At 50.7% G+C, this 12,447-nt stretch overlaps 1 protein-coding gene across 1 annotated transcript; it reads left to right on the top strand.

Annotated features, from left to right (window-relative positions):
* Window positions 1-1,421: 1,421 nt before the first annotated feature.
* On the top strand, window positions 1,422-8,296 carry fbxl22 (F-box and leucine-rich repeat protein 22). The gene is made up of 2 exons (XM_055662733.1): window positions 1,422-2,200; window positions 7,164-8,296. Exons 1-2 carry the CDS (start codon window positions 1,866-1,868, stop codon window positions 7,504-7,506), a joined length of 678 nt encoding a protein of 225 aa, XP_055518708.1. The 5' UTR covers window positions 1,422-1,865; the 3' UTR covers window positions 7,507-8,296.
* Window positions 8,297-12,447: the final 4,151 nt, after the last annotated feature.

Genomic DNA, 12,447 nt, shown 5'->3' with positions numbered 1-12,447 from the left:
AGAGGGTTCTGGGGTTGAGGTAATAATGAAAAAGTTGGCACTGTTCTCCTTGGATCAGAGCAAACTGATTAAGGTACGCAATAAGAGGATCAACGGGCAATCTGCTCCCAATAACGAGATCCAAGACCAAGGAGCAGATTTAAGTCAATTGACGAAAGATGCAGGATGGTGGTGATGGAGTGGAATGCACTGTCTGCATGTCTGGGCGATATTGATTCATGTGGCTTTCAAAGAGGAAATTGATTATATATTTGAAGATGATAAATCTGCTCGGGCTCTGGGTCAAGTATTGAGTGGCTACTCCACCAAGGACCATTACAACGGATACACGGTTATAGGCGGTGTGCTCTGTTCATTACTTCCTGCATCATGTTCCTGGAGAAAGGAATAGAGGTCACCTTGACCAAGCAATGGTGAAGTCAAAGAAAAAACAGTCCAATGGTGCTCTCGAGAAGATGTCTGTGTTGCTGGAGGTCATTTGTCTCAGTCCCACGGTGGCGCAGCAGGAGAGTTGCTGCCTTAAGGGCCCGTCCCACTTTCACCACCTAATTCATGACCTTTTTTTCTCGTGGACATTTTTCATCATGTTGAAAAAACGCCCCGACCTACTTGCTACGACCGACCTACCTACGACCTCGTGACAACCAAGCTGCGAGTATGAGTCAAGGGCAAACTCGGCAGAGGTCGTGAATTAGGTCGTGAAAGTGGGACAGGGCCTTTACAGCTCCAGACTCTGGGTTCGATCCTGACTATGGGTGCTGCTTGTATGGATTTTGTATGTTTTCCCTGTGACCGTGTGGGTTTCCTCCGGGTTTTCCAGAGATGCTGCCTGTCCCGCTCAGTTACTCCAGAATTTTGCGGATCTTGTTAACACCGGTTCTGCAGCTCCACAGTGCTTCCTCTCACACAGGCTGCTCACCCTGACTCTCCACTCCCTGACACACTGCCCATAAAGCCTCTCATCTCAGGGCTGGCTCTGTGGACTGCCTTGTGACCCTCTTCATAAACATTGATAATGCATGTTCTACTGTCAGATGCTGTGTCTGTACAATGCTGCCTCTCCTATCGCTGGCTCTGTGAGCAGGCAACACCTCTTGTTACACACACACACACACACACACACACACACACACACACACACACACACACACAGCCCGTACATAGATAGGCCTGTGTTCCTGTAGATTTTGACCCATGAGATCCTCCTGTTTTAGTTTACTAGTGCCACGTGCAATGAGGTATAGTGAGAACCTTTTGTTTGCATGCTGCCCAGTCAATGCAAAGCCTATACATGATTACAAGCGAGTTGTTTACTGCACAGATAAAGGATAATGGGCAAGATAAAGATAGTTCAAAGGTCTTCAAGGAGGTAGCTGGGCTTCTGGGACTGCACTCTAGCTGATGAGAATGGTTCAGTTTAGAGATACAGTGCGGAAATGTGCTAATGGTTGCACGGGCCGTTTGTGAGTTCATCTGATATTCTTGTCATCAGGAGTTAACTTCCAGTTGCAAATGAGTTTGGGTTTGGGTCAGGAATGCCTATTTCAAACAGTCTGGTATAAAAGAATGCTTTGGGTGTTTGATGAGCCGTATAAATCAAGGATTTCAAACGTGTTGTTAACATTCTGAGTAGTTAATGTTCATTGCAGGAACTAATATCACGCGTCCAGTTTATCAGGAGGCGATGGTGAAGTCCGAGAGGTGCAGGCTTCTAAATTTAAACAACAGTTGCCATCTTGACAAGAGGCTGCATTCCTAACCCATATAAGTCCACGTTGCTGTTCGAGCAGCTTGCATGGGGCAGATTTCCCAGAAGTTGATTTGTAATTTGCTCTGTGGAGCCAGAGTGCAAAGACTCGCTTCCAATGCTGCTGACAGATTTAAACCGAGAGTGCCTGCTGCATATTTTCTCCTTTTTGGACAAGGAGAACAGGAAGAGCATGTCAGAGACTTGCGGAGCGCTGCGGGAAGTCTTCCATGACCCTGCCCTGTGGTCCCTGTTGTGCTTCTCCTCACCGTTGGAGCTAAAGAAGGACAACTTTGTGCTCAGCCCCGCGCTGCGATCGCTGGCTATCTGCTGGCACTCCAGCCGAGTTAAGGTGTGTAACATTGAGGACTGGGCCAAGAGCAGCTTCCAGAGGGACATCTGTAGCCGCCACCACACTCTGGTCAACGGCTTCCTGGCTGAAGTCAGCTGCAGGTCAGTAGAAGGCAGAGCATCTCCTCACTGCCAGGGCTATGGGGAGAAAGCAGGAGAATGGAGATGAGAGGGAAAGATAGATTGAATGGCGGAGTAGAGGAATATAATGTGGAAACAGGCCCTTCGGCCCAACCTGCCCATACTGGTCAACATGCCCCAGCTACACTAGTCCCACCTGCCTGCGTTTGGTCCATATCCCTCCCAACCTGTCCTATCCATGTACCTGTCTAACTGTTTCTTACAAATGTTTGAATAGTCCCAGCCTCCTGTAGCAGCTTGTTCCACACATCCACCACCCTTTGTGGTAACAGGGGCTTGATGGGACAAATGGCCTCGTTCTGTTTCTAGAATGTGTGAACTTTTGAACACAGAGCTTATTTACTGTGATTTTTTTTTACACACACGAGGAACTGAAGACATTGTTAAAAACTAACATGTTCAATGTTGCGGTCCTCTGGTGCTCGGGGAACTCAAACACCCTGGCCTTGTTCTTCCAAACGCCTGTAGATCCACGGGTGGTGCCTGAGAATGGAAAACTGCAAATGTTACACCATTTGTCAGAATAAGATATTGGGACAAACCCTAACTACAGTGGCGAGGAAGGTTCTAGAATCAATCATCAGGGGCAGAATTTACTCGTGTTCCATCCTGACCTTGGGTGCTGTCTGTGAGGAGTTTGCAAGTTCTCATTACTACGTGGGTTTCCTCCAGGTGCCCGTTTTCTCCCACATTCCAAAGACGTGCAGATTTGTAGGTTAACTGGCCCTGTGTATATTGCCTCAGTGTATATTGATGGAACATAGAACTAGTGTGAACGGGTGATCGATGGTCATGTGGGCTTGATGTATCCATGCTGTATCACTAAAACTAAATTAATTGTGATGAGTTTGGATTGATCAGTTCAAGGTAGGGTAGACGCCAGAGGGGTCAAAATGAACACAAGGATGTTGTGTCGGTGCAGGGAGTGGTTGGGGTGAGGAGGAGGAGGAGATGATCAGGGAGGAGTGGGTGTGTCTGGGCAAGGTGGACAGGCAGAGGAGCAGAGCAAATGTACCCGAGTGCTGTATGTAATATGTGATTGCTCACTCCCAGCTTGCTTTGATAGCTTCCCATGCCTTCACCCATGCGATTAGCTCTTTGCCTGCTGGCTGAGACTGCATATCGAATACTGAAGGCAACACAAGGAACAGCAGATACTGGAATCTTGAGCAAAACACAAAGTGATGGAGTAACTCCTCGGATCAGGCAACATCTGTGGAGGGAACGCTCGTGGCATTTTGGGTCGATACTCTTCTTTAAGTTGAAGGATATTGGACCACAAAGACGTGGATTGGCGGGGCATTGTAGGGTAGTGTCTCTTAACTGCCCAGGCCTACTGTTCATTTCTTCACTAGAATGATATTATTAACATTATCATAGACCACAGAAACAAGAGGTTCAGGCCCAACATGTCCATGCAACCAATTTGCCTACAGGCACAGTGTTGCAGCGGTAGAGTTGCTGCCTTACAGCGCCAGAGACTCGGGTTCAATCCTGACTACAGGTCCTGTCTGTATGGAGTTTGTACGTTCTCCCGGTGACTGAGTGGGTTTTATCTGGGTGCTCAGGTTTCCTCCCACACTCCACAAAGACGTGCAGGTTGGTACGTTAATTGGCTTCGGTAAAATTGTAAATTGTCCCTAGTGTGTAGGATAGTGTTACTGTGCGGAGATCGCGGGTCGGTGTGGACTCAGTGGGCTGAAGAGCCTGCTCATAAGATCATAAGGAATAGGAGCAGAATTAGGCCATTTGGCCCATCAAGTCCACTCTGTCATTCAAGCATGGCTGATCTATCTCTCCCTCCTAAACCCATTCTCCTGCTTTCACACCATAACCCCACACCCGTACCTGTTTCCGCGTTGCATCTCTAAAACTAAAACGAAACACTGACAGATGAAAACATGTGTGCCAAATGCTTCTTCACCATCCTACCGACCCATGCAGCCACTTTCATGGAACTAACCATTTGTGGCGGTTCCTGGGGAGTGGGCCACTCCCTGGTTCATCCCCCTCGGCACTCGATGGACTGGTCCGGGGGCAACTCCCAGCCACGAGATAAGAGCGGGGATTTTTGGGGCGAATCCAGTCTTCAGTCTCTCACTGAAGCGGAGAGTAGTGTGCTGTGCTCATTAAAGCCTCTACAGAATTTGCCTTGCCTTAGGTATAAAGTGCCATCACTCCCTACTTCCTTCCAGCGCTGCTCAGCAGTTTCATGGCCATCCTGTAAAGCCCTGATCACTCCAGGCCTCTCCTCTGCTGCTGACCCCTCATTCCTATCATCCCTCTGTTGCCTTCTCCAGCCTCACCAACAAAGGGGTCCGTGAAGCCCTTTGAATCTGACACCATTCTCCCCCCCCCCTTGAGATCAAGTCCCCAGTGGCCTCACCCATGCCCCTTCCGTGTCCTGCATTAGCACAGACATCACCCTTGCCCGAATATCCCCAGTGATATTCCCCTCCTCACCTTCAAGGGTGACACAGCTGGTAGAGTTGCTGCCTTGGACCCAGGTTCAATCCTGACCTCGGGTGCTGTCTGTGTGGAGTTTGCACATCCTCCCTGTGACCGCTTGGGTTTCCTCCGGGTGCTCCGGATTCCTCCCACTTCCCAAAGACTCTGTAAATTACCCCTAGTGTTTAGGTAGTGGATGGGAAAGTGGGATAACATCGAACTAGTGTGAACAGATGGTTGGTGTCAGTATGGGCCCAGTGGGCCGAATGGCCTGTTTCCCTGCTGTATCTCTAAAGAAAACTCCAACTTCAAACTCCTTTACAACACAAGACCAGGGGAAAGAGTAACATGTTCTGAGGCTCCTGGGCTTACGAATAACTTTGAATAAACGAGTTTATGCAGATTTTTTTACATATCTTCAAGCTAATTATGTTTCATGATATTAATGTCTAGATACTGTACATTCCATTAGTTTAATTCTGAGTAGTGTTCGGGTGATTACTGAACAAAATGAAGAATTAGCAGAGTAATACCTAATGGGCTGCAGGGGAAAATGGACATGAAGGAACCAGCTCACACTTCCCAGAACGAGTTCCTTGCAGAATCCAGGGGCCACCTGTGTTCGGAGAATGTGTCGGAAAGAACTGCAGATGCTGGTTTACACCGAAGATAGATACAGAATGCTGGAGTAACTCAGTAGGTCAGCCAACATCTCTGGAGAAATAGAATAGGTGACGTTTTGGATCGAGACCCTTCTTTAGCTGAAGACGGGGATGGTGAAGGGGATTGATTAATGCAGTCTGTTGCTGGCGCTGCAGGTTCTGCTGTTACTTCTCCCTTCTTGTTATCCAGGGACACAAACCGATCCTTCCAGGGCAGTGACCACTTCTTCCAATTGTTGCTACATTCATAGTTGCCAACCTGGTACCCACATTAGGAGAAGCAGAGCAGTTACAGGCCCACACAACACCAGTACTCACTGCTCCCAGGTGACTCTCAGCTTAGGCTGGCTCAGTTTAATTCTGCACTCAACTTGCACTCTGGCCTTGTCCACTGGTCTAATAAAGCCCGAGCTACCATGCCCTGTGCGGCATTCAGGCCTTGGGGCACGACAGCCAAATTCACCAATTTGTGATCATCTCATTCTGGAAGATTTGCCATTTCTGGTCCCTCTGTATCCACTGTACTGGAATTCCTCCTTAAATCCACATCTCCTTTGGGAAAGTCCGCAAAGCCTGGACTTCGCTGACCAATCTTGTCACAGGGGGCAGAGGGAGGCAAGTACTTTTGGCTGCCAGCACTAAACACGTGCGATTAGTTGCACTCAACTCCATATGTCCAGAAGTGAGAGGAGCAGAAATAGGCCATTGGGCCCATCAAGTCTACTCCATTCAATCCTGGCTGATCTATATATGGACACACGAGAGGGGATCGATTGTATGAATCGTCTGAGACCAGTTCAACTTCACTCTCAAGCCTGCCCTCTGGCCTTGTGTCAATTTTGTTTTAACTTTTCTATGAAATGTTTGCTCTGCTAATAATACAGAACTAATATGCAATTTGTTTGAGCAATGACTGGGTAGGTTAGGTGGACAATGCTCTATAAAGGGTAGTTTGCACGACATAATAAACAGATGGCATCACCTCACTACCACTTGTACATCAAGGCTGCGGCACTCACTGTTTCTGGATTCACTGCAGTAACACAGCAACTGGCTCTGCCAACTTCTCACAGAGCCACCAGCTCTACAGTGGAGAGGGAAGAGCTGGAGGTGCGTGGGCCACCACTGGTACTGGGTCCACCACTGGCACTGGATCCACCACTGGCACTGGGTCCACCACTGGCACCACTGGCACTGGGTCCACCACTGGCATTGGTTCCACCACTGGCACTGGGTCCACCACTGGCATTGGTTCCACCACTGGCACTGGACCCCCCACTGGCCCCCAACTTCACGATTCCACCCACTGGCAGTGGGTCCACCACTGATGGAATCAAGGGCATGGGGCCACCACTGGGGGAAAAACTTCAGGAAAGGTATATGGGGGAAAAGCAGGAACAGGGTAGTGATTCTGGATGATCAGCCATGATCATATTGAATGGCCTACTCCTGCATCTATTGTCTATGTGTTCTCTATTTCTGTTCCAGTGCGTTTCTGTCAGTGGGTGTTTTTGCAGTGGAGTCATCAGAATTATGTCTGAAACAAAGCAGGTAATTACTGTGCAGTGAGTAGTTCCCACAGATAAACCAATATTCTGTTAGTTTTGGTGGATGTAACCATTGTCCATTATACCAGGGAGAGATGGTCCTAGAGAGAAGTGGTGTCAGTCTGGTCATTGGCCGTGCTCCTTGATTAGTGTCTGGGCAAGTGTGCATGCAAGTGTTATTGCATTAATGCAGTATTACAGATTAAAGCCCAGTAACATTTGACTTTAAGTCAATTGCAATCTCTATAATCATTGTGATGTTTTCAGGTGTCCAAACTTGCTGTCATTAACCCTTGCTGGGTGTGGACACCTTACAGACGACTTCATCTCACAAATCCTGGGCCGATGCAGCAAACTAAACACGTTGAAGCTGGAGAACTGTGCCCGCCTGACGGACAAAAGTCTGGAGGCCGTTGCCATCCACGGGGGCAACTTGAGGACGTTGAACGTGGACTTCTGCCGGAATATCACACAGGAGGGCCTGGACCGGATCGGTCGGACCTGCCCATCACTGCGCCTCCGTGCAGATCACAGCGCTGCAATGATTCCTGATCAGCCCGACACAAGCGACAGCCTCGGGAAAGGGAGGAAGATGCGAGTGCCCTGGTAACACTGCAACTCCTGGACTAAGGGAAGACAAGGACATGTCCGAGTTGTGAGTCTCTGACTGCGACAAATCTTCACAAGGACAGTAGGTGTCTCCGTGAGGGACGGGGAAAGACAAGTGTTGCCGTGGTTATATTTTATGTCTCTCTGGTCAGTCATACAGCAAAGAAACTGGCCATTTGGCCCAACTTGCCCTCGCCGATCAAGATGTCCCACCTGCCTATTTTTGGCAGATATCCCTCTATCGTTCCTATCCATGAACTTGCCCACGTCTTTGAAACGTTGTTATAGTCCTGTATAACTTCAGCTTCCCCGTCTGGCAGCTTGTTCCATACACCCACCACTCTGATAGTCATACAGCATGGAAACAGGCCCAACTTGCCCACGCTGGCCAACATGTCCCTGTTACACTAGTCCCAGCTGCCTGCGTTTGATCCATATACCTCCAAACTTGTCCATGTACCTGTCTGTTTCTTAAATGTTGGGATATTTCCTGCCTCAACTACCTCCTCTGGCAGCTCGTTCCATACACCCACCACCCTTTATATGCAGAAGTTACCCCTCGGATTCCTATTAAATCTTTTCCCCTTCATCTCAAACCTATGTCCTCCTGTCATCGATTCACCTACTCTGAGCAAGAGACACTGTGCATCTATTCCCCTGATGATTTTATACAGAAGAATCTCAGAATTGCTCCGTGAAAACCCAACGGAGCTCTGTCCCTGACACCATCCACATGCATGTGGCTCAGAGCTGATTCAAGTGGTCGGACAGCTGTAGTGGTGAAAGGGGCGCTGCTCCATTACACCACCACCAGGGGGCTCTGCTCCCTTCACCACCACCAGGGGGCGCTGCTCCCTTTCACCACCACCAGGGGGCGCTGCTCCATTTAACCACCACCACCAGGGGGCGCTGCTCCCTTCACCACCACCACCAGGGGGCGATGCTCCCTTTCACCACCACCAAGGGGGCGCTGCTCCCTTTCACCACCACCAGGGGGCGCTGCTCCATTCAACCACCTCCAGGGGGCGCTGCTCCCTTCACCACCACCACCAGGGGGCGCTGCTCCATTTAACCACCACCCAGGGGGCGCTGCTCCCTTTCACCACCACCAGGGGGCTCTGCTCCCTTTCACCACCACCAGGGGGCGCTGCTCCCTTTCACCACCACCACCAGGGGGCGCTGCTCCATTTAACCACCACCAGGGGGCGCTGCTCCCTTCACCACCACCACCAGGGGGCGCGCTGCTCCCTTCACCACCACCACCAGGGGGCGCTGCTCCCTTTCACCACCACAACGGGGCGACGCCTCCTTCACCACCACCACCAGGGGGCGCTGCTCCCTTTCACCACCACCACCAGGGGGCGCTGCTCCCTTTCACCACCACCACCAGGGGGCGATGCTCCCTTTCACCACCACCACGGGGCGCTGCTCCATTTCACCACCACCACCAGGGGGCGCTGCTCCCTTTCACCACCACCACCAGGGGGCGCTGCTCCCTTTCACCACCACCACCAGGGGGCACTGCTCCCTTTCACCACCACCACCAGGGGGCGCTGCTTCCTTCACCACCACCACCAGGGGGCACTGCTCCCTTTCACCACCACCACCAGGGGGCGCTGCTCCCCGGACCCCAACTTCCTATTTTTCCAGGAGACCTCAGCACACAACGTCCAGCTCTAATGCTTCGCTTGAATCTTCCCAACTTGGCTTGTTCACCTAATTCTGAAGAGTCTCGACCCAAAACGTCACATATTCCCTCTCTCCAGTGATGCTGCCTGTCCCTGCTGAGTTACTGTAGCATTTTGTGTCTATCTTCACCTAAATCCATCTTCCAAATCTCCTTCAACCTCCACCTGCAGTCTCCTGAACCTCTCTTGTCAATTTGTCTCATCTGTGAAGGTGAGCTCCGTGTTCTCTGAAGAAAGTTTCTTCCCCACCTGATTTTTTTTTACTGCTGCAGTGTAATCGGCCATCTTATACTTCAATATGATTGTGCTTTTGTATCATAAGAGTTTTACTGAACTGCATGCAAAACAAACAGTCACTGAACATTGGAACATGTGACAATAAAGTACATTGGACCATTGGTGAAAGCCTCGTTTATTCCCTGGCCCAGAAATTCTGCCCACAATACAAGGATGTCAAGGGTTATGGGGTTGGGAGGGAAAGATAGATCAGCCATGATTGAATGGCAGAGTAGACTTGATTGGCCAAATTCTGCTCCCATCACTTATAACCTTATGATAGCTACAGGTCGGCTGGGCAGTGTGGGGTGGGGATCAGTGTCAGATGGGGAAACATCCCATGCATATTTTCCCCCCACTTAGTGTGGATATCAGTCAGGGTCCTGAAGCAATCCCCACCCAGAACGCAGCCTCAACGACAGGTTTGACTCGGCAGAGTTCGATGTTCCCAAATTTACAGCAGTTCTGAGTAAAGTCTGCCTGTGCTTGGCTTCTACTTTTCAACTGTTTTCACCCCTCTGACTCACTTCTCTCCTCCCACTCGGACTAGAGCCAATCAGTCGTATCTCTTGCTAATCTCCTGCCATGTGGGTTTCATCTGGGTGCTTCAGTTCCCTCCCACATTCCAAAGACATGCAGGTTTGTAGGAAACCTGCATGAGGGTGGGCAGGCCTGTTTCCACTCCAGTCTATGAACTGCTTTGGCTAGGTCTTTATTCCTTGGAGCTGCAGGTACAATAACAACATTTAAAAACTTATAGAGGTGTATAAAATCATGAGGGGATAGACGGGGTGAATGTATATCAACTGGCCATAAAGGCACATGAACAGGCAGCACTCAAGTGGGTCTGCAGATGCGATTGTGTACTAATCACTTTTTGATAGGCAAATGTTTGGACAAGGCCCAGTGATGAAAAATCAGACAGTGTGGGACAAAAAGATTGAAGAATTGAGAAGCCAGCACAAGTTTAGAGACAGTGAGTGAGTGACCCATCGGCCCACCGAGTCCATACTGACCAGCGATCCCCGCACATTAACACTGTCCCTCACACTCCAGGGCCAATTTACACTTACCAAGCCAATAAACCTGCAAACCTGTAGGTCTTTGGAGTATGGAAGGAAACCAGAGATATCGGAGAAAACCCACGTGGTCACGGGGCTAAAGTACAAACTCCGAACGGACGGACAGCCTCTGTGAGGCGGCAGCTCTGCGCTGGGCAGGAGAGCGGCTGCTGTCCCCTTCCACCACCACCAGGGGGCGCTGCTCCCTTTCACCACCACCAGGGGACGCTGCTCCCTTCCACCACCACCAGGGGGCGCTACTACCTTCCACCACCACCAGGGGACGCTGCTCCCTTTCACCACCACCAGGGGGCGCTACTACCTTCCACCACCACCAGGGGGCGCTGCTACCTTCCACCACCACCAGGGGGCGCTACTACCTTACCTTCCACCACCACCAGGGGGCGCCTTGTTGCGGGCTGGCTTGGTGAGACGGCAGCCCTTGTGTGACAGTGGAGCCACGGATAACGGAGGAGGCGCCTCCCTCAGCCCTCAGGCTCCACCTCCACCTTTTTCCTTTCTTCTCTCCACCTCCCCCCAACCCCCATCAGTCTGAAGGGTTTTGGCCCGAAACGTTGCCTATTTCCTTCGCTCCATAGATGCTGCTGCACCCGCTGAGTTTCTCCAGCATTTTTGTGTACCTTCGATTCTCCAGCATCTGCAGTTCCTTCTTAAACACTGTGGAAGATGCTGTTGGATCTGGGCTTCACGCCGCCAGGAGAAGAGCAAACAGTGAAGCGCTCCGTCTGTTGCGCGGATGTGTTTGACCGATCGAATGTGGAAGCGTTCCAAATTGTTGTGCACGATTTGTTTTTGCAATTGGACCAAACACATGGTGATTTTGTCCTCAGAGATTGTTGGCCCACTTGGTGCTGCGTGCTTCAGAAAAGAAATAGATGAACAAAATTGCTGTTAAAGCTGGAAATACTTTTCCTCAAGTGGTCACTTCGTAATTTCTTTCTCCAGGAGGCCCTAAATTTATTCATTTATTTTGCTACTGCAAAATATCTGCTCACACAAAAGTTAAAAAACAATTTGAAAGTAAGTGAATTATGTTGGGCTAGACTGTATATATTGTAAATAATTGTATACATACTGTAAATAATTTTTAGCACACTACACCTCCCAGCGGGCCTTGCGGCACACTACACCTCCCAGCGGGCCCTGCAGAGGATTCATTGGGTCTCTGCTGGGGTTCCGAGTCTCCCGTTGGAGGAGGGTGGTCAGGCGCTGGTCTGCATCCGTACCCAGGTGGCAGCTCTCCGTCTCAGGACCCTGCGGAGGTATATGCATCCCGAGTGTCCTCTTAGATAGCATGCGCTGGCCACATATTTTTTCTGCCAGGGCGCTGCCACCAGGAGGGCACACGCCTCCCGGCAGTGGGCATCAGTCGACACGCAGGGACCGTGATCCACTTAAAGCCAGGATTCTGGTCACCTTCAGCCAGGGCGCTGCTCCTCAGGGGGAGGAGGGTGTTGTGGATGCGAGGGTGGCCGGTCCTCACCCTGTCAAGGTGGGTATCGAGGAGAGGCGTGTGCATGAGCGATTCCGGCTGAGCTTACCCCCGCTCTGTCGGAATCGCTCATAGGACTTGCGGCCTGGGTCCCTTCCCGAGTACCGGCCCCAGCAGCATAAGCCGCCTTTCCGAGATGCCCAACGTGCCGTTCTGAGATGCTGAGAGGCACGAACTGTGCAGGCTTCTCCTGCACTCTACACTTCCTCGCCCTCCGTCCTGACACACCCTGGCGGTTCTTGCTACCACCTGGCGGCAGGAGCGGTCCCCAATGGAGGTCTCTCTTAAAAAAACGGGCCTTGCAATAACTACATCTCCCAGCAGGCCTTGCAATAACTACATCTCCCAGCAGGCCTTGCAATAACTACATCTCCCAGCAGGCCTTGCAATAACTACATCTCCCA

Source organism: Leucoraja erinacea, chromosome 36 (genome assembly GCF_028641065.1).
Source record: "Leucoraja erinacea ecotype New England chromosome 36, Leri_hhj_1, whole genome shotgun sequence".
NCBI classification, from domain to species: Eukaryota; Metazoa; Chordata; class Chondrichthyes; order Rajiformes; family Rajidae; genus Leucoraja; species Leucoraja erinaceus.
This window is presented reverse-complemented; position numbering and strand designations above follow the sequence as displayed.